The sequence below is a fragment of the Clinocottus analis genome, unplaced genomic scaffold (assembly GCF_023055335.1).
Source record: "Clinocottus analis isolate CAN_PGR_092001 unplaced genomic scaffold, fCliAna1.0.p SCAF_9, whole genome shotgun sequence".
NCBI lineage: Eukaryota > Metazoa > Chordata > Actinopteri > Perciformes > Cottidae > Clinocottus > Clinocottus analis.
The window spans coordinates 4,611,168-4,633,648 of NW_027176251.1; the positions used below are offsets into that span (position 1 = coordinate 4,611,168).

The 22,481-nt window shown below is 42.4% G+C and overlaps 1 protein-coding gene across 4 annotated transcripts in view; it reads left to right on the forward strand.

Moving 5' to 3' along the window:
* Positions 1-22,481, forward strand: part of fhod3b (formin homology 2 domain containing 3b) — a 76,720-nt gene that overhangs the window by 33,161 nt on the left and 21,078 nt on the right. For all 4 annotated transcript variants that reach the window (XM_068569331.1, XM_068569327.1, XM_068569328.1 and 1 more), the window contains exons 4-5: positions 12,637-12,704; positions 13,836-13,941. In XM_068569331.1, the coding sequence (XP_068425432.1) occupies positions 12,637-12,704; positions 13,836-13,941 (174 nt within the window). The remainder of the gene's footprint in view (positions 1-12,636; positions 12,705-13,835; positions 13,942-22,481) is intronic.

Here is a 22,481-nt window from a genome sequence, read left to right on the forward strand (position 1 = left end):
CTGGCACAGGGTCAATACCGGGTGGACGTTGGAGGGGTGCGGAAGAGGGGTGAGTACCAGAGAAGTTGCTCAATGTGAAAACATCAAACGGCTTGAATCTGGTACCGCAGTGTTAGGTTAAGGTGTCTGAACTTGTTATGGTATGATCATGCATTTCTTTGCCTTTTTTTTTTGGAGGAGGAGGAGGGTAGATGAACAGGCACATATGTGGGAAGTCATGCATATTATGTTCAAGATTTGGCTCTTAAATCTGGATGATTTGAAGGCTAGAATGAAAGACAAATAAAGTGATTTACAATCCATCAGGGTCTCTGTACAACAAGCCCAATGGGGCAAAAAAAAAGCACTTTCCCAACTATGTAATCCACTGTTTTGAAAGGCATCAGGGCTCCACCCTGCAGTACACCCACATCCTCATGCAAACCATACTGCAAAGGTATGTGTGGTCATGCACCGTATAACACAGCCAGCTTGTGTGGCTTATTTGAGCATTAAGTTATTTTGTGTGAAACAATTGTTGTTCGGTGACATTGTGGAGCACATAACACAATAGAGCCATGTGGGGGGAAAAAGGAGGGGTTTTGCAGTGTCTTAATCCTAATTGGAACAACAGCAACTCAGAGTTGTGACAATTAACTTTATTATTGTCATCAAAGTACATAGAGCAAAATGTTACATTTTAAATAATAATAATAATAATAATGGTAAGAGAATGCAGCCCATGAAACATATATCTACTGCATTTTTCTATTTGCTTATCTGCTTATGTATGTATGCAGATGACAGTATACGACCCAATATTTGCCAATAGTCAATATTTTGTGGGGGAACAAACCAACACTATAATGTCTTCACATTGACCAAAATTATACAGGAGCTTTTTTTTCCCATTTGTGTCTCCATAGATCCAGCCATGCGTAAATCTTACCCCCTGCTGTGCAGGGAGCAAGGTTCTTCTCTCCTTTTTGTCCTCCGGCTTTATTACACCGGCCTCCCGTCTTGTTGGAATAGTTAAACCTGTTAACTCTATTTCTCGTGCAAACACAGTCAAGCTTGGAAAAATACCAGACAGAGACCTCTAGGGGTTAGGACGGTAAAGACACCCACTTCACACAGATTAGTCATCAACCTCAACCAAGGTATAACTCAGCTGATGGTACTTTAAAAAGCCATTTCTGTCTAGGTTTTATTGAGTAATCGCTATTTCATTTTATTTTCTCTAACATCAACGTCTCCCGGTTCCATGTGTCAGTACTTTCCCTTGTACTGACTGCTAGGAATCTCTTACCTCTATCAACCTGAAAGAGACTCACATGCACACACACTCACACACACACATTTGGAAGTCCTGAAAAAATGTTCTTAAGTAAATTCTTAAGAATGACCAAATTGTATATTGTAGTTTATCAAACAAACTAATAAATAAACTACAGCGTGTTGCTGGTGAAAAAATAAATATATATAAAAAAGAAAAATAAAAACTGCCAGTAACCAAATAAAAGTCACAGGGTGAGCTCTTATTGTGAAAGGACGGCTCAGATTCTTAGCGTGTTGGAGTCAGAGTGCGTGACGTAGCGAACCCAGCGCTGAATAATAACTCAATGCAAGCGGATACAATACAGTGATGAGATAATAAACGCTGTATACCAGAGTGTCAGTAGTTGGAGTTCGGCTGTTTTAGCCATTTTTGGGAATGTAATCTAATAAATCATTAGCTGGGAAATAAGAAAGTGGCCAAGGTAAACCTCCTGCGTCTTGTTATGTTGGACAATGTCAGATTCATGCTCTTAGTAGCAGATTGCACTAATCTGTAATTTTGTTATAAAAAATGTTATAGTCTCTATAAGATGTTATAGAGACTTTCTTATCCCACGGCATGTGGTTCCTCCCTGATTGATGAGAGGGCACGCCTCTTGTCATCCTCGTACCACAAATGTATTTCAATTACTTTAAGGTATGTTTTGTTGACATAGTTTTTTATAGTTTCGGATCTTGGCAATGTCTCTCCCTTCATTCCATTCCACGATCTGTGATATGATGGCTGGCTTTGGCTAAATAAGGCAAGAGAACACTTAACATTCTTTCCTGCCAAAACACGGCTGATCCTCTGTAATGCCGTGAGCCAAAACGCCTTTTTATCCAATCAGAAATTGAGCGGGCTTTAGGCGTGCCAGCCAATCCCTCTCCACCTTGACACTGTCATGCTATAGGGATGCATGACTAGCTCCTAATGGTGGTTTTCAAAATCTCTTAGTTTGATTTATATTGCCGGGGCATGTTTGTTGAAAGCCAGGTATGTCTCTCTTCAAAGTGGGCAGCCGTTGCCGGTAAAGCAGACTTTCTTCCCTCTCCCTTTTCCTTGCGGCAGTAATCTCCCTCTTTGTTTTGTATTGAAGATATGGGGCTTGTTTGATTTTCCAAGCAGGCATATGTTTTAAATTAGTCATTCTGGGAAGACATTTGTTAGTTTGTCAACATGAGAGAACAATAACCAAAGCACCATAACTATGTCTCTTGTTTTACATGTATGATCTGGAATGGCAGCTGGTTTGTCTGTTCTTTTTCAGTCCGAAAAAAAAATAGATTTGCGAGTTCTACAAAATGTAATGTTTAGTTAATTTACTCTAAAATGGGTTAAGCAGGGTAGGAAGGCCTTGGTTTCCTGCACACAGTTGAATAAAGTTTTTTTTGAAAATGCAGTAGATAACCTCAGATGTGACAGATGAGGAAGATGCCCAGCACATTGCTGAGAAAAGTAGACAAGGAGCCCACTGCAATATACATATTACCCAGGGAAAATCAAACATCTATTGTGTTTTATCTCAAATTTGAGGAGTCACTCTGTATCTCTTTTCATCAAGATTTGGATTAATGGCTGGTTTGAGTGTGAGTTTGATAGATTTGGGCTTTCCTCTCAGAGACACGCCGATTTGGTGCAGCGATCGAGGGAACTGTTTTACCGTATTTATTCAGACCAGAAACAAACACTGTGTTCTCTTTGATTTTCTAGCTTCGCATACCTCTCATGGCATTCGTCATATTTATTGAGATGTGAAAATGTAGCGATGTAGAAATCCCTTTTCCATGCCGGGAGTTGAAAGTACATATTGAGCAACGGTGCTTGTCAAAAACAACATTTTTATCACGCAAATAGGCGGACGTTATACCATACTCATTTGGCTTGCCAAGCAAACATGAACTTCTTATCTGCCAGCGCTAACACGATCGAGACATTTCTGATACGATCCATGAGGAATAAAACAGCCAATGCATCAGTCATTTGGCATTGTCAAGTAGGATTTTTAATCGAGGGCAGTCAGTCATGTTGATTGTGTATTTGTTCCAGTTGGGCAAACAGGTGGGCCCAGAGGACAAAACATGTCTCTCAGTCATTTGACGAATTAAATTCAAGTCAATGACACCTCAGTATGAAGCAGTATCCAAACAAAACACCTCAACAGGACAGATAATAACAATTCAAGATTAAACTGTCACTATGATCTATTAGAAATTACTCAAGTCTTATTACTATTTGGATTGGAATTTAAACATATCTCATGTTTGATGATTTTAATCTCAGAACGAAGTCTCTCATAAGCACACATATAATGCCTCTCTAAATATAGTATGTTTTCCATTTAAGTCCATTGTATCTTGCCTGTTTGGTTGTCAATAATAGTGCTGACTTAACCTTTCCCCACTCTGCCACCTGTCAGCAGTCATATCATACTTCACACCCAGCTCGGCTTAAGCCTTAGCCCAACCCGTGCCAAGGTGCAACAATCTGACATGGCAGGACATCACCAATATAGTCTAACTAACATATGTGTTCACGATCATAGATCACCGGAATATCATTTGTGCCCCAATTTAACGTCGACCCACACCTAAAAGGTTCAATCTGGGCAGCGTTTTGATCGAGCTCATTCCTCATTGTCATCTTCCGTGGATCCATTAGAAATCACCGCACGATGACTAAGACTTTGAAGGCCAGATCCAACAGGGAAAGCTCGCACTCACACTATGAAAACCAACTCATGCGCTAGCTTGTTTGATGATTGTACTCGAGGTAACGTCTGTGCCAGTCTGATTGTGGATCTGGATCAAAGATAATGGCATGCATTTCACACAGCCAAGGAATGAGTAGTGTTTGAAGATATTGCTCAGTATGCGAGAGAAGGATCGTCTCCGAGGATTGTCCATACTTGAGCAATCCTGTGCTCCATCTTCCCCATACATACTTTATTTCTGGAAGACTTGGAGCTCTGTTCTTTCAGGCTTTCAGTTAGGATTTAATTTTGTTGAGTAGCCAGTTAAGTTAGCTTCCACATGCTTTCAAATCAAGCAACATCCATGTTCCCGTCGCATGATTTGGGTCACGTGTCGAGAGCAAGTCAGACATTTACAAACCATGCATTTTCAAAAGCTTTTTTATGGGGTACAGCCTTTTTTTTCAGCTTTGTGATCAACAAACATGGGTTTTTGTATTTTACCTACAAGGTAGAATAAGTGTGTTGTGTCATAGAAGAACACAAAATGATTCAGTTTATATGAAAAATCCCCAAATATGGTTTTCACTGGACTCCTCTTAGATGTCAAAAATGTATTTAAGTGTCCATTTTTCTCTGGCTGGTGGAAGTAATTACCTTGGGTCATTATGGGTTGGAAGCAACACTGATGACAGGGGGCTGCTGACGGGACTGGATGTCAGGTTAACTAGATTGTGTCTTTACCTAAACCACTGACAGACATGGTGCCAGAGGTCCTCTTCTAAGTCTCTGAGGAGGAAGCACATCTTACCCTGGCAGAAATTGTTGAAAAAAAAAAAGGAATTGGAGACTGCAATGGTTCCCATATGTGCCCAAACTAGGTGTTTTTGACAGAAAGACTGTAAGATGGGAGAGCCTTTTTCCATCTCTTTCCCATTAAGTACAGTCACAGTGTGGCCAGTATGGAAATGTCACAGATGTGAGTGCTTCTACATCGATCTGTTTCCTATTCCGAGAGCTGAATCTGAAATAGATGTGGTCTCAGCACAACTGTGTTTATTGGACAGAGTTTTCACTGGTGCATTTGCACGTGTCAGGTTGTTAAGAATAGGAGTGAGCGCAGTCAGTCAGAGGCAGAAAGAAAGCCAGGAGGAGTAAGAGGGGAATGAAGTGGCTTAGGCGAGAGTCACTGAGGTCATTGGCGAGAATATTTTCCAACTCTACTTTAGTGTTTAAGAAATCCTTAAAAATTCTCAATTACTTGCAGTACGTGAAGCATGAAGTGAAACGTTTTTGATTTTAAGGATCATAAAGTTTAATTAAGAAAATGGCTTTGTGGACCTCTCTTTTATAGATGAAAATATAAAAATTCACAAAATAAAAAAAAGCTGTACATGCACACATGTGAATATATCATTCGGGATATAAAATCCAACTCTTCAAGCATCTGGTCCTGCATCTATGGCTGTTTTTTTTTTTTTTTTTTCCGCAGCAAGAAAAGCTGTCTGGCTGAAGCTTCTGCCAAGCAACACATGGGGAAGGGCCTCGACCCAACCTCTTCCAACTTATATATAGAGATTATTAGCGGGGCATTCACCTGCAGAGTCACATAAATACTGGTCCAGCTTCACCGCTGTCAACATGGTGACTTTTTTTTTTTTTGTCTGTGTTACAGCTGCCCACCCCCAACTAGACCCACTTCAATTGTCGAGCCCCTATAGTTTATATCTGTGTCAGCCTTTTGTTTGGTCTGCTGAATGAGTTCATGCCTTCACTCTGCGCTCCGCTCCACTACCTATCTGTGTCAGTGCTGGTCAGTGTGGGGAAACCCTTCTGAGGAGGTGAAAGGGAGGCAGTGGGCTACAAAAAAAGCAAGAGAAGAAAAGGTGGGTATTTACTGGGGGAGGGTGGGGTGTGTGTAGTGAGGGTCACCCCACCTGGTAGCTAAGGAATGACTCATTAGACAGGCAGGCACTAATGAAAGATTTGTCTGTCCTCACATTGGCCTTGCTGTCATGTCTCTCTCCTCATCTGGAATTCTGCAGATTCCACTCTCACTTTCCTCTACTGTTTCTCTTTGACAGCGTCCGATAATATCTTGACGGCTGGTTAGTGTACATTTTATTGAAGAGACTTACCAGGAGATAATTAGCCAGCGATGCCCTTTAAATGCTCCGCAGAAACATTTTCAACCTCTCGACAATAATGAAAAGACGTTTGAGGCTCAAGAGCAGGATTTTGCTCCAAACTGTCGGTGCCAAGGTGAAAGAAAAATGCCACCGCTGCCTTCCAGGAGAAGTATTGTGATTGACAAAATCATAAACCTTTCACTGAAAGTCTGATGTAAACACATAAATAAACACAACAATCCAATTTCCCATTTCAAATCGAGGGACAATGAGTGCCGTTGAGCTCTGCGGACCAGGTTTAGTGTTTATTGGAACAAAACTGTGGTATGCCTCGGTATCAAATGTCTCTGCCAGGTTAGAGTGTCGCAGCCCAGAAACCTGATCTCTTCACTGCTCCCGTGAGATTTCAGACACCGGGCTCTATGCATGATATGCAGTAGAAGTCCAGGTAAAACATCCGTGAAGGAAATCAAATCACAATGAATTAGCTTGGTTTATTTGCATGTTCCTAACACTGCCGCTAACATAGTTGAAACGACGTGTGTTCATACATATTTTATTGTGTGCCTTATATAGAAATGATCTATATCGATAATAGCAAAACATATACAGGGAGAAAGCATGTAAACTACATGTTTACAGTCCTCTGCTGTATTTTAACTTGTTCCTCCTCACTACGTTAAACCAAGATTTCTTAGTCATTTGGATGATTTGGATCTCGACCCATGCCTTAGCTGTGTGTCAGCTCAGAGACTTTCACGCCCGTCGGGTCTATCCAGGCCTTCCTGTGAGGCCTGTTCCCAATGATGAAGTCTTCTGTAGTCTGTGTGGCCCGATTCCGTTTTCTCTAATCGAAACCATCATTTCCATATGTCTTCCATCACAACTTCCTAAGCATTTGGATCAACTCCAGGCAACAGGAACAAATTAATTAATGCCTTTATTCCTCAGTGCGCTTTGTAAACTGCCCGTGTGAGCGTGCGCTGTGCATGTTCATGCACCGCCACACAATTGTCCATGTAATTGTCTCGATCCAATTTTTTATGGCACTCAAAACCCAAACACAAAAGTGATCCTACTCCTACCTGCATTCCCGCTTAATGATTTCCACCTGAGAACTATAATCTGCTTTTATTGACCCATCATTCACCTTGTGTTTTTGTTCAGGGAGAAAGGGATAAAAAAGGAGCAAAAGAAACGCCAATCCACCAAGTAGCATGTTACAAGCCGATGCACATGTTGGGAGGTCTTCCACCTTAATTACTTGTGTTTTCTCTTCATAAATGTTGGAACAGGAGCTTCCTCTTACAGAGTGAGGAAGGAGAAAGGGGAAAAAATGAGAAAGAGGTACCGTTGATGTTGTTGTGCTGCTGTGTTCCGTGACTGCAGATGGCCATTACGCATACTGTAAACTCCGAGGCTTACCAGGGGACAAAAATGGGTCAGATGTGTCCCTGTATCCTTACAAAGGGCAGGCAGTGATGTGGCGGAGCTGGCACACCCGAGACTCTGGTCTCACAGATGGCTGTAGTTTGTCTGAACTCAGCCTGACCGCCGTCACCTCTCACAGAGTCTGTGGCCTTTACTGACCAGTGGAACGGGCTCCGGGCTCTAAGAGAGAGGGCTAAATGCAGACGTGGGTAAGGCGCTGGCTGGGACTGAGGTCCACGGTTCAGCTTTGACCAGACCAGAGCTTTGCTGCACAGCCGGACCTGTATCCAGGCGAAGCTACACACAAAAACACATCCAACCCAGAATCCACCTGTTTTATCCAGGTAGGAAAGTCAATTATCATCACTTCCAATTCTCCTCAGAGCTGTACTTTAACCATGCTTGAGATAGTGACAGGGTGAGATGAAAGGGCACATTTAAAATACATAGACCTACCAATACTTTAGAAATAGACAGATGTACCAATGTCTCCACAGATGAGACTGGTAGCGTGTGGTACTATACTTCATGTCTGATCATGACCAAGATAAAGCGTTGGCATTAAATATATCCGATGTTGCGATACTGTATTGTTTAGCTTTTGTCTCCTCGATGTCCTCCAAGGAAACTCTCAGTGTTTTAGTTTTTTACTTATGCTGTTTTTTTAGTTGCAACAGTAGGGATGGGCTAAGTGGGTGAGGGGGTTTTTCCCAGCTTGTTAGCAAACCCATGATAGCATACTGTACTGTATTATTTTTAACCTTAGCATCTGTGCATCCCACATGAAAGTTGTTAACTTGACTGCGCATTTTAAGACAGTTTAATAGACAATCGCCGATAGGATGCTATGGATCCTCCCCTGCAGCTTCTTGCCTGACAGCTCCACTCCTGAAGCAAACACAGTTAAATTTACAGCGGTGTGTGCAGGGTTGTCCTGCCCAGTAGGGGTCCTTGTGGGTTTCCTGGCTGTGCTTTGGATGTGGTTTATGTGTTCCGCCTGCGGTGCAAAGCATGAGCAGTGGTAGTCATCCTTTACATTTTATGGCACTTTCTGGAAACAAACGCATGCGAGCAGATGAGTAATCTGAGCATGTTAGATGTGTGTGCAGATGGAAAATGAGAACGGTTAGTGGCTTTATTGGCAAATTGTTTTGCGAATAATTTGTGTGAATTGTGGGGACGGGGGTCTTGGGTTGAGATTAGCATGTAGAGTTAAATAAAAAGTGACATATGACTTGGACTGTACTGGCACCGACACCGAAGTGAAGAATCCGAAGGTGTCCGAAAAGACAGATTTGCTTCTAAAAGTTGTCTTCCCGGCAGAAGCAAAGCTATCTGTGAAGTCCGGGCCTGCCTGAATGCACCAAGCCCCACAGCAGGTTCGCTCTTCGTTCCTCTATTCCGGGTAGTTGAGCACATTCCTGATGATTATAGAAATTCCGCTACTACCTTTATGATTGTTATAATTACGAGACCATTACATCCCTGTAGCTTTTCCAGCTGAGAAAACGTGACTGTGTATTGCAATTGAAAAGGAGAAGAAAAAAAAGAAGCTCTATAGTACATTATAAGGCATAAAAAACAAAACCCGCACTCTGTTGAGTCATTTCCCTCTCCGGATCTTGTCTATAAAAGCTGGGCTGCTTGTCCTCAGCTGCACTCATGCATCTTGTATTGTTTTATTTCAAGCATGTCTTGTTTTGTAGCATGTAGAGTAATTGACAACATGGTTACATGGCTCTTTGTGAACTTATTGTGTGACATTAAAAGAGTATATTACATTAATCTTACGGTCAGGCTGTAAAGTGCTACAATTGCTTAAAATGTTTTTCAGTGCCCACGCTATGTGTTATCCATTATAACGTCCTTTGTTCTTCTAGCCTGGTTTGCCATGCTCAATAACAAATGCATGGCAAATGTCTCATAGTCTTCCTTCAGGTATATGAAGACTATGAGAGTTCACAAACATTTCCTCTGAATAAACATGGGGCTAGGTTCTTTTTCTTGAAGAGAGAAATGCAGAGGCACCATACTTTCTGGTTGCATATCTGAGCCAAATGGTATGGAACTAATCTCCACTGAGCTATTTCTCATTAGAGATGGGCCTCCAGGAGGTGCATCGCTGTATGGACTGTGAACAGAGACGGGGAAGGAGGAGATCTGTTCCTGCAGATGGGCTTCATTTAGAGTTGGGCAGGAATAACTTTTTGACAGTTTTATTGAGGTGAATGGCAGTGGAACTCTGCATGGAAGAGTTTTCACTGCCATGCTGTTGCTGATTGACACACACACACAAACACACACACAGACAGACACACGAAACACGCTCCTGGGCTCTATTCAAACCCACCGGCGGCCCGGCCGCTGACGCATCACTGCTGTCGTGCCGTGATCTGGGCTTCAATGGTGGTTCAGCAGTGCTGGGCGTAATTTATCTGTTGACTGATTAACAAGAGGAAGTGCAGTTACGGCTCTGAGAGGAAGAGCACACTGATTGGAGACGTGGGTTGAAGTAGGACCACAAATCAAGCTGGCTTTGTATGGTGAAGGTGTGATGAGTAACCCAGAGAACCTTCCTCTCCGGTGATCAGAGAGCTTGTCTGTTTTAGAGATCCTTAATCTAAAGTCTGGGTCATCTTCCTGCGGTAGAGGGCAATGCATGTGGCCGCACATTGACCTGTAGGGGAGGGTGCAAAAGTTAAAAAGCTTCAGCTGCTTTTTACATGATGCAGAATCAACAATCAATAAAGTACTTTGTGTTGGTTTAGCTCTTTGTGGGTATTTCAATGTTGGAAGAAAACTTATTTGCTCTCTCTTTTAATCATAATATTAAACATTGTTTATGTTACAAATGATATGTGTTAGAAGGCCAGTGACTCTTCATTGAACTCTCCTCTCATGGCAGCATCGACGCACCAACAGAGAATCTCCTGATAAGTCATGGGGCATCAAGTGTCTCTGTTTGTCTGAACATATGGGCGCCTGTCTTTCTATCGAGGCCAGGACCGGCCTGATTATCAGATGACTGTCAAGAGACCATAAAGACATCATGTGGGCCTTTGGGGATTGATAAACATATGTATTTAAGGTGATAGTGTGGGCCGGGCTCAGTGCACAGTTTGGGAGATGCAAGTTGCTTGTCGCATTGTATTTCTGACTCTGTTCCTCCGTCGAAGAATAAATCTTCCAGTTTTAATGATTTTACTCCAAGGCGCCGAGTGAATTTTTCTAACGTTCTACATGAATGATTATTTGTTAATATATTACGTATCACCTGTATCAATAGAGGTACAGAGTGTTTAACCAGAAGGATGATGATTATATAACAATCAGAAGTTTAAAAAAGGAGTGAATAAAACAAGAAAGTACTATTGCAAATGTCATGGAGTTTTTTAAGATGATGACACCTCGGTCACCCTGAGATACGCCTGCTCATAGTTGCTTTCTGTCACACGTAAAGACTGAAATCACGGGTATCGCACAGCTCCCCCTCGTAATACCTCTGGGCGACTCATTTCTTGTGGATGTGGTCAGGCTGGGCCGCTTCCAGTAAAAGACCAATACTTATCTAATCTGCTCATTTTACATCCGACCCATGTACGGCGCTGAGTGCACAAAACATTTAAAGAACTCGGCTGCACTCGTACCGAATACCATTACAGTCATAAATTTGAAACAAGACATCGTCTAAAGATAAGAAGCATTGCTGGAACTGTTTGATCGCAATATGCAACCTCATCAAATGGAAGCCTTTTAACCACATATGGCCCAGTAACAGTTGTCTGCATTACAGATGCATCTCCAATGTCTTGTCTGTCTGGAGGAGAATGGATTACACTCATATTATGTCAGTGTAATAAGTGTTTAGAGTTACACCATTGTGCACCACCTTACCCTAGCAGCAAGTCTTAACACAGCAATTTCAACCAATGTTTGACTCATATTTACAAAAAAGACAAATTGAGACATATTACTTTTTTATACATAGATTTTTTTTATAATAACTGTGTTGACATGCTCTCTCTGGAATAGTTTTTCACAGAATGGTTGATTTTTTTACAGCAAAAGTCTTGCCTGTCCGGTCAGGAATGCAACAAACAGACTAGAGACACATTGCAAAGTACTTTATGAAGGGTGCGTGTGTGTGTGTGTGTGTGTGCATGTGTGTGTGTATGTGTGTGTGTCAGTGAGAGAAACTGCCATGTGTGTATGCGTGCAGATCTTAGCTGACTTAGACATATATCTCGCAAGAAAGTCTGTCAGAGGGCTTTGAATCCCAATAAAAAGCAGTGGATAAATGAAAAGAAATCCCAGTCAGAGCGAGTACTTAAGTGCACTGCACTGCTCTGTACTGAACGGTACTCTATGCCGCTTTATCCGCAGCACCAAAAAGAGACAGCCGGTTTTGCTGAGTCAGAGAGAGTTCACACAGCAGTGACGCCACAAGGACTGAGCTCAACACTGCCTCTCCCTGGCAGACTCTGCACACTGCACCCAGAGTGAAGGATCGTCAAAGTAGTTGCAGGAGATGTTCGCCTCAATCACAAGCATCTGTCATCCATCAAACCTCCCCTTTAGTGCTCTGTGGTGTTTCCATAACTGATTAATGGGTGTATTGTTTCTTAGCCATTGTGGTGGCTATTGGCTTAAGTTTCTGCCTTGACTTTGTATTATGCTAAGCTTCAGATATGGCTTTGTCAGCAGGAAACATCCACTATTCACTAACTCTCCACAGATGTGCTCTGGGTTGTTCCTACTGTTCTTTTGCTCTCACTATTCCTCTTGCAGGACATTTTTCACATTCAGCTATTGGGGATAATTGCTGCCAATGATGTGTGCATGACGAAGACATGAGGAAGGGATTTTGAAGGAGAAATGTGTCGTTCAATGAGAAAACATCATGTGTGATTCAAGTGATACACTAAAACACTGGTTGACAGGAACATCAATTTCTTAGGAAAGCTACAATGTTTCTGTGTGTCTTGTCAATTTCTTTCAGTCACTTTTTGTATGACAACATCATCGAAAGATACCAATTATTTTACTGTCAGCTGATTTTTCCACTTTTCCATTTCTCTCTCTCACAGAAAAACTCTACAACTCAACTGGACGGGAGCTACGGAGAGCCCTCTTTTCCCTCAAGCAGATTTTTCAGGTAATCATATATATTCCGGACTATATTGAGTCTTTACATTTTCGATGATTCCTTAAGAAACACATTTTTACAATCTCCAGCGCACAGATGAAGTGAATTTCACTTTTTTTTAAAATTTGTATTCATCAGCATGAGAAGTATCTTCTGCTTCATGGTTTTGGTTATGCCTTTGAATGTTCGCTCACAATAACATGCAATAACTATACGTAGCATGCACACATGCATCAGTGCACACATGCACACTCCCACTTGGACACAGCATTGTTTTCTCGAGGCAGGGTTGTGTTGCTTGGAGTCTGCCTTCGTGGCAGCTGTGGAGTGTTCAGGTCTGGTCGTACTTCACACACTGGGCTGGGCTGGCCTGGCGGGCAGCCGGCCATAGAGGGGGAGGGTGAAACCGACAGTCGGATGGAAAAGGGAGCAACAGACGTTGATGCGAGCCCAGAATAGACTGAAATATCTCACTTTCTACGCTATGCGGGGATTCCATTTAGGAGTTTGTGGATTATTGTTGTTGTGGAATAAAAATATCCACCTAGACATAAATCAGTGTTACTTCTCCCCGTCGCAGTCGTGCATTGCACATGTTATAGTCTTCCGTAACGGAGTCGTATCAACGGGTGTGAGAGATGCAGGTGGTGGGCAGGCCTAAGCAACAGGAGTGCATTGCTCATTGCTCAGTGCATTGCTCATTGCTCATTGCAGTTGCTGTAACTGAATGGAAATAAATAGAGGATTTGCGCAAGAAGTTTGAGCACCTGTTCTGATTTGCCCCTTTTGTGCGTAAGACATACATCTAATGTGTTTGTATTAGGTAACTGCCATGAATCAACAGTCCCTGGATCGTTTTGGCTGTTGATTGATTTCTTTTCACGTAAAACTCTTTCCAGTAGTTGGAAAGCGTTGTGTGAGCAGCTCAACAACATATCCCAGACCCCAATTCCTCTGCATGCTCCATCATTCTTGGTCCGTGATTTGCAACCTACATACATGCACTTACTTATGTAATGCCAGTTCTGTGGCGGGAGCCGGAAACTAAATCTATCACATTTAATCGTTTAATATAAATAACTTTTCGAAGTCTACGATAGCTGTGAATATTCCCGTGTTTCTCCTTGACCTCTTTTCCAGGATGACAAGGACCTGGTGCACGAGTTTGTGGTGGAGGAAGGACTGACGTGTTTGATAAAAGTGGGCGCTGAAGCGGACCAGAACTACCAGAATTACATCCTCAGGGGTAAGTCATCTGCAGAACAGCACTGTTCCCTTTCCCCAGTGAACTACTGCGTACTTCCCTCTGCTCTACTTTCTCACACCTCGAATTTACAACACATGCTAATCGAGGATGTTATCAATCAATCCTGCAACACGTTTCTTTCCATAAACCTATCCAGAGCCACATGTGTTTACGTACGGCATTTAAATTGATGATCGTGATTGTTCACCTCCTCACACTCACACACCTCAGGTGTGTAAACAAACTCAAGTGTGCGCCACAGATAATGGAAGTTTAGCCAAGTTTAGCAGCTGGTTAATTTATCCTTCCCATGTCGGTAAGGTGAAAGATCATGTGTGTCAAGGTCAGGGAGGGGCGGGGCCAGCTTGTTCAGGGATATTAGAGGACCAGGGGATTCATAGCGCTCGCTGCAAGGTCACGACCATTTAACAGCCCGCTGTGAGGGGGCAGGTCACACATGCTTAAGTGGCTAATAAAAGTTTTGGCAGGATATTGCAAATCATAAAACTAATTTCGGTTCCTCTATTTGATTTTGTATTTCTTTTATTTCTTTCATTTATGTTGTTCTTCATAAGTTCCATCATCTTTTCATGACAATGTGTTGGACTTCTGTCAAGAAACTTGAGCCAGAAAATCATCATTTTTTTTAAAAAAATTTTTCCAGTACATCATTTAAATGTAGACAAAAACACATTAAAGTGGATCCAACTTTTGTGGTTAAAGGTTAAACTATTTCATATTCTAGATTATTTCTGCATAATCAGTCATTTAAATGAGCGACAGTGCACTCAGATGTTATCTCACCTCTTGTTTATTCAGATAGATGAATGCATCTTCGTAAAGGCTCGCTCTCAAATGTTCCAACCTGTTCCTACCTTTTCTGTTATTGAAAAAAAAGAAGAAGTTATTGCTTCATCCAAACTTGGCCTGGTCCCTAACTCAAATAAATCGCACGGGGTGAAATGCTAAAAGCGGGATGAGAACGACAGGCGTTTGGAAACTTGACCACATGTAAGAGTTGTTAGTGTCATTGTGCTCTGAGTGATGAGACCACTTCTCATACCTTTTCACTCCTCCTTATTGTGCCGTCCTTTTTTTTTCCTTCACCTCCCAGAGAATTCAGATAAAACATCTGTGTCAGTGTGTTTCCGTGGGACTCGCTTTAAACTTTGATGTGCTAATTTATCACTTCATCTCTGCAGACTCTGCACTTTCCCCTCATGTATCTCTGCATCACCATGAGACTAAACCAAACTACCATTCTCCCAAAAGCCTGTTTGACCTGTTTCAACTCCTGCCCCAATTTCTCCTGACCAGATGAGGAAATGTGGACTAGCAGATCCCGCTCCCTCGTGAGTCGAGCATGTGCTGGAACGCAGATGCACAGATCTGAAATGTAAATACTGTAGATCTGTCTGCTTTACTGTTGATGACTTCCAAGAGCAGCGGTATCATAAAGATTCCCAGGAGGCAGATATATTAGATGCGTGACATTTTCACACACGCAGAGAGAGAGACAGAGAAACAACAACAGTTAATTCTTTAGTAGCAAACATTGATCACTCCTTACATTTTTGGTTTCATTATAATGTCTTTCAAGTTGAGGCCAGTAAAACAAATACAAAAATAGTAGCAGTGCAGCACAGGATGCACAATGCTCTTTCATGAATACAAATGAATCGTAGCTTCTTTTGGAGATGAAAAGGCCCAGTCACACGTGCACGCCAGTCTGTGTGCATTTTTTTTTTCACAAGAGCCGGTTCCCAGTCTCTGGAACATTGCCGTCATTGTAAATGGTAGTTCCTCCCAGCAATCCACACCATCTCACTTCTTTCTTTTCACTCACTTTGTTCATTCCTTCTTCTCAAAGCCCTGGAGGTGTCTGCGGCCAGTCAGTGCTCCATCAGTGATGTGGGTATTTTCTGGGTGTGGGGGACCCGTAGAGGGCCCCTCACACCTGGCTCGAAGGGCTTCCAGGGCTGGACTGAGCTCCTTGGAGGGTTGCGCTTTGGGCCCAGGGGGAAAGCCTGTGTGCCTTTATCGCCCCATCAGTGGGAAAGGGTGTGAGGTCAGTGTTTCAGAGGTGCCTGTGCCATCTGGTCCTCCTGTATGCCTTACACTCGGTCACCGTGAAGTGCTGCAAACATGCAAGGGCCGAAAAGGTCACGAATGGCTCATTAGAGGTATTCTTTATTTTGAAATAAGCATTTGAGATTATGTTCAATTAACAGAACATTGATGTCCATTTATAATCTTTCTTTTTTAAATAGTTTTTGAAGTCTTTTTGATGTTTGAAGTTTGAATTGAATGTTGCTTTTCAATTGGCAGAGATCTCATGAGGTTATTTTTTCCCTCTATTAACATTTATTTATACATTGTAGTTGCCCCATAATCTACACGCCTTTTCTCTGAGTCAAAATATGGCAGAAAATAAATAAATAAATGCATATGTTGTCACACATAAGTGTTGACAGTACAATAAGTACTCCAACGGCCCTAAAACGAAAGCAGATTGTGCAAAAGGTCAAAGAAGTTTCTGCTCTAAGCTGAAACATGTTCACTGTGGTAAGGAAAAGATCCCTATGGTACTTATTACCATGAGCAAAACAGGGGGACGCGGTGGAAGAACAAATAACAAGGTTTTTCCTGGATCATTGTTCCACTTATAGTATTTACAAAAAAAAAAAAAAAGAGCTGTAACAAAAGTAACAGCTTTGTTTAATTGGTATCTGTAAAATGGAGAAGCAGATTACAGACAAACCAATTACGGTCAACATGAAGCGATTACTCCCTGCTTTGAAATGTTCGCTGTTGACATTCATCACGGTAAGCCATGTTTTTAGCAACACTTTCTCTGTTTGCGCTCCCTCGAGGCCATGCCATTTCTGTCTGCACACTGCTGTTTACAAAACACCGGCGAAGTCTCAATGGAACCAAGTTGGAAGTTAAGATTGAGTTTTGAATCTGTTGCAAATTAGAAGCAGTCTTTTTTTCTTTTCATTTCTTTTTACACCTTTCAAAGCTGTCTTGGAAACATTTTTGGGAAAATACATTCTTAAACATTACATAAATTACCCAGAGGGCCATATCTCATCACATGCTGTGTCATATTGCTAAATCATATTGGTGAATTTATAGCATCCACGCATATGGGCGTTGTGTCTTGAAAAGTCCAAACTATCACTGTATCAAATATATCATGCCCATATTTCATTTTGTCTTTCTATCTGCGCGTCTCCCTCTCACCTGCTACTATTTTCGGATCCTCTGCTTTTAATGACATGGCAGTTATGATGCCGTGAGTTACAGCTCCTCGTCTTCCTTGTTTCCAGAGGGAGATGCTCGGAGGGCCTTGGTGGGGACGGGAGATGTGCTCTCGTCAAGTTTTTCATTGCCTCTTGAACTGTCTGGGACCTGAAACACTGCTGCAAACACAGCGAGTCCAGCTTTTAGTGTCACACGCAGCAGTGCACCTGAACAACAAGACCCCTAAGTTTAAATTGTTGTTTTTCTCCATAACGTTTCCTCGTGTGGTGGAATTCCATTTTACATGTGGCAGATCAGCAAGAGAGAACATCCAGTGACACGCCTACAGCGGTCTGTGTGTCAAAAGTGTGTATCACCGCAAACAAACACAATAGCTGCTAAATTCTCTTTGCCTTTGCCTCTTTGTAGTCCACTGAGTTTATTCAGTGAAACCAGCTGCTCTGGTGTTATGTTTGGATAGAAAAGCTACAAACCATTAGACCTCCAATGCACAAAGCTGCAGTGAGAACAGACACTGGAGGGATAATCCACCATTATAAAACTTTTACTAAGCTGATATCTTCGTGACTATTTAAGCTTGATGATGATCAAACGGATAGAAAAGGTTTAAATGTTGGACTGACTTTCAGGCTAATGTCGCTACTGCTCAGACATTTCCATAAAACAAAATCCAATGTACCACTTCATCCTGGATTTACATTTTATTTCTCTTGATTTATAATGAGGATCATCGTTTTTTTGTTGCACTCTGACCCAATTTCTCCAAATATTGAACAGAGCGTAACTGAATTCTCCCCTCGCTGGTTTGACCGTTTCGCTGAGCATTAAGTGGAAATCCAGGCACAGTTGGGCTAACAGTGATGTTGGAAGCGCTTGTTGGAAACAGTGTGTGTTGTGTTGTCTGGCTGTGTTGTAGGTCTGGAGGACCGTGGCCGGTCGTCAGGATAAACGTTTCCATTCTGTCTGGGCCGGGTTGAGAGGCTTCATGCAAACGTATCAGCGGTCATGCCGGTCATTTAAAGTGTTAATTCTTTCCTTGTTTAAGTGATATAGGATAATAAAAAAAAACGACATTTGAGACGGAAAACACAGGAACCGCTGACACACATATCTGTCCATGCCCTGTGTTTGGGGAATGCCCTTGTCGTAATCGAAACTCAAACTCCCGGTTGGTAATGCGATCCCATGGGAACACATGCATGTGGTCTACCCGATCTCCTGCAACTCCCAGAGCCTTGCAGCCTGCAAAGCATTTCAATCTGAAAAAACACTCACCGACACTCTCACATCGGTGATGCCGCTGCTGTGCTTACATTTAAAGATTCATTTTTAAGTTTCAATGTGCAGGTTATGATCTGACGGTCATCTGACAGGATGATAATGTTTTTTAATTCATTTACATCATCATAAAAAGTCAACTTTTAACCACTAAACCGAACCAACTCGAGAAAAGAATTGCCCCGAAATATGTTCATGACTTTCAAAGAGAAAATAAATGTATTTTCATCTATCCTTCAGCATTTTGACCCGTCTGAGACGTCTCTGTGTCGTGATTTCAGAAAGGACTTCATTTGGTCCGAGGAAATGTGGGAAATGAGGGCTCACACGCCGTTTCAGCCTGTCTTTGCTCCACTGGCAACACGTTGTCTTCGTTTTCCAGCGCAGCCGCTCTCTATAGAGAACAACACGTATGCTGTTGTCATGTTTTTGGTTAAGCTTCGTCCCACCCTGCCCTGCTCCTGCAGACCCCCACAGCCGCCTTTAGATCCCCCTCGCCTGAGCAGACAACTTGCATCTGAACCCAATTCAGCCCCACCTGCGTGCCTTCCCCTCTTTCTTCTCCGCCCTTCATCTGTAGAAGTTTTCAGCCTTACGAACCGCCTGGCAGCCGACTCGCAGCGCTGCTGCATGTTTCACTGTAACATAATTACGTATCCAAGCCAATTATGTTATGAGGTTGTTTGATTCGGTTCATTTCTAAAGTTCTTGTTTTATCATCTCTGACCTTGCCATCGAAGATACATAAACTATAATTTGGAAAATAAATACATCTTTTGCCGTCATGTAGCACACTGAAAGCCAGCAGTGGAGTGTTGTTTTTTTTTTTTTTACGGCTGATTCCTTTAAGCTGACTGTGTTTTGGGACTGAATTCAGCATGTGGCTGGCCAGAACCAGGGCGAATCACATCACAACTCTCTCAAGAGTTGTAAGAATGTACTGCAGCTCATCTTTCAGATCACTCTACAAGTGGGTGGATGTCATGCAGTAGCTTTTCTCCAACGTCTGCCCCACAAAACCTCCAGTTGTTCATTGTCCTTGCAGGATTTTCTGAAATGCAGTACTGTCTGAACTGAAATCTATCAGCTCCATACTATTTTGAATGCAGGGGAAATGGACAGATATTACACGTATTAGCCTTTCTTATTGTCTCTACAGTGTTGTAGTCGACTCGGCTCACTGTGCTCAACCAAATACTGGAAAGGCTCCGCTGCCTTACGCCACGCTATTGTTCCATGAGGTTTGTTTGTTTGTCTGCAGGGAATTTGTTTTGGCTTAGGCCCTCAGTAAATTGTGTCAAATACTGGCAGACATGTATTCAGCAGTGAAAATGGAAACATCCCCCTGTTGTTTTACTGTATGGAGCTCAATGTAAGTCTGGCAGTCGGCTCTGAATTGGTCTGGCAGAGGCAGTTTGTCTGGCTCTAATGGTCTGGGTGATTAGCTGAATAACAATTGGAACGTATTATGAACATGTTTTATTCAGTTCATAATTGTCATGAGTATTAACTTGTCTTTTTATGGTAGACAGGCTCTAAATGAGGAACTAGCTCGAGGCAAAGATGCGGTCATATTAAAGAAAATCTGTCCGATTTCCTCTTTTTTATATTAACAATTTAATTAAATGACTTATCTGTAGTTTCCAAACGCTCAATATCGACTACAAGTGTAGCGTCTGCGTCTCTCTTCGTGTGTTCCTAAAATCTAGTGTGGACACTACTCTTGAAATTTAAAATAATGTCCTATAAATATGGTGCCACAATAGAACAAGAATGTACATTAAAAGTTGTATTTTCCAAACCACAATTAGCTCAGGCGGGTGCGGGGAGGCACGCTTCAGAGTGCAGCTCCCCGCTAATGAGCATAATGAGATAAAGAGGCTCTAAATGTCACTGTATGGGATGCAGATCTGGTCCATTTCCCAACGTCCTTGTAAAATGAATGTTGCACGCTGACAGACCAGCTTGGCTGACCCAGTTTTCATGAATTCCAAAATGTAAATCAACCCAAAGGCGCAGAGTGGTGAGTGAACGGGGAGTGAACAGTTCTACAGAGGGGAAGCTGCTGAGTTGATTTCTTGCAACTTCATAGATAAGTGTCTTCCCCCCCCCCCCCCCCCCCCTCACCCCTCAAGTCAGCTGGCTCAGGTTGGTGCTGCCACCCAGACCTCAGAGTGCTTCTCACCTCGGCAGTGGTCAGGGAGCAGCCCTTCCTGCACATTCCTGGGGCTGTGGAAGATAATTGCTGTGGTTTATGAGAGGGAGAGGCCCTGAAGAAAACTCCTCCACCAGACCTCGGTTGCATTAGTTTTGAGTCCTCTCCGAGTTCTGCTTCAGACACAGGAACAGGGACTGTCTCTTCGACGCAGTGTGTATGTGCTTCCCTTCTGCAGCTCCATATCATTCAAGTGTTCTCTTCAAGTTAAAGTATTGAAATAAATGGAGTGTGGTGAGAGGGCCAGGCTGCTCATTGAACACTTCCAAGTTTTTTTGTTTTTTTTTCTGCTAAATCTTTCTTCCTCGGCTATCCTTTCCCATAACGGCTCACATTTATATTCTAATCACTGAGCTTTGAAGGCAGCATGTTGTCTGCCAGCGTCTCATTACGTGACATACATGCTAAGGGACTTAGCGATGTTATTGTTGCACTTTGTGTGCGGTATTATAGAGCTGCTCATGATTACTCGAATGGAGGCCCACATTTTTGGCCCCGGATCAGCGCTTGAAGTCGAGGCTGTCCTGTACAGACTCAACACTCACATGCTCTTCTTATTAACCTTCTTCTCAAAGTTATTGATGACAAACAAACAAATCTCAGGAGCTCCACTCATTCAGAAAGGCACAAGGCTGAGAAAGTACACCAAAAGTAGAACGATTTGATCTTACTTTCAAAGCCAAAACTGCAACACACAGGTAACTTTCCATTTTCCGGAGCAGTTTCACGACTAATTTACTCACAAGTGTGTGGCAATAGGTTCCATTTGAAGTTCACAAAAAGCGATCGCTCTGAGAGTAATTAGATGTTTCCTTTAAACTGTTTCTGACCTGACCCTTAAGTTTGCAGTTTCCTATAATCAAAGGTACATTTTTTTTTAACAGTTACAGTCTCCTTTTACCTAACGTTTCACAAGGTAACTGCAGTCCATGTGGTTTCTGTAACTCAAAGTTGTACAAAAATGGCAGCTGGCATTGAATAAATCCAAAAAGCTGCAGTTTTAATGAATGAAGTTAATGATTTTGTGCTTTCTGGCGTCATAAATAAGCGTTTGAATATCATATTGTTTCTGTATCGCAACTGTTCGCTAAATTAGATGAACATGTGATATAGACATTCACTTTTATTTATTTTTAAAAGAAGCCCAAACCCTTCCCGAGATATCTTTGAATCACGTCTTCCGGTGACATGTCTGAATGGTCTAAAAGTCATTTGATTTTGTGTTTGACTTTTGGGAACAATCAGTTACGTCTCATCTGTCAGCAGCTGAACGTTCATGTTGCGTAATGACACTTTAAAAAGCCTCATTAAGGCCACTTATCTTTTCTCACCCGTGTTTTCAACGGGACATTCCTCAAAACCTCACCAGATACTGTCCACAGGTGCACAGCAGAGATAAAAGTCAGCGTCTAGCGATGATATTGCAGGTCAGACATCGGCTACCAATTTGAAAAGTAGCTCATTACTCATCCAGCAGAACTCGGAGCCGTTTGCATCTGTGCATAAAGAGTTACCGTTAAGCGTCAGTTTAGCCACTTCTTACATGCTCGTTCGATCTTATTTTGTGTTCTTTTTCTTCTTTTTTTAACCACAGGAATCCATTCTGGACTCAATAGACCAGCTGTAGGTCATGTCATTACTGCTGTCACTCGTCTGTCAGCAGTGATCTCATACAAAGAGGGGGGAAGTCACAGGAGAGGGTGACACTCTGGCCCCGTGCTGACTGAGGAGGTTAATCATGTTTTCATAAACACACTCTGATGTGGTCGGCTTTTTTCGC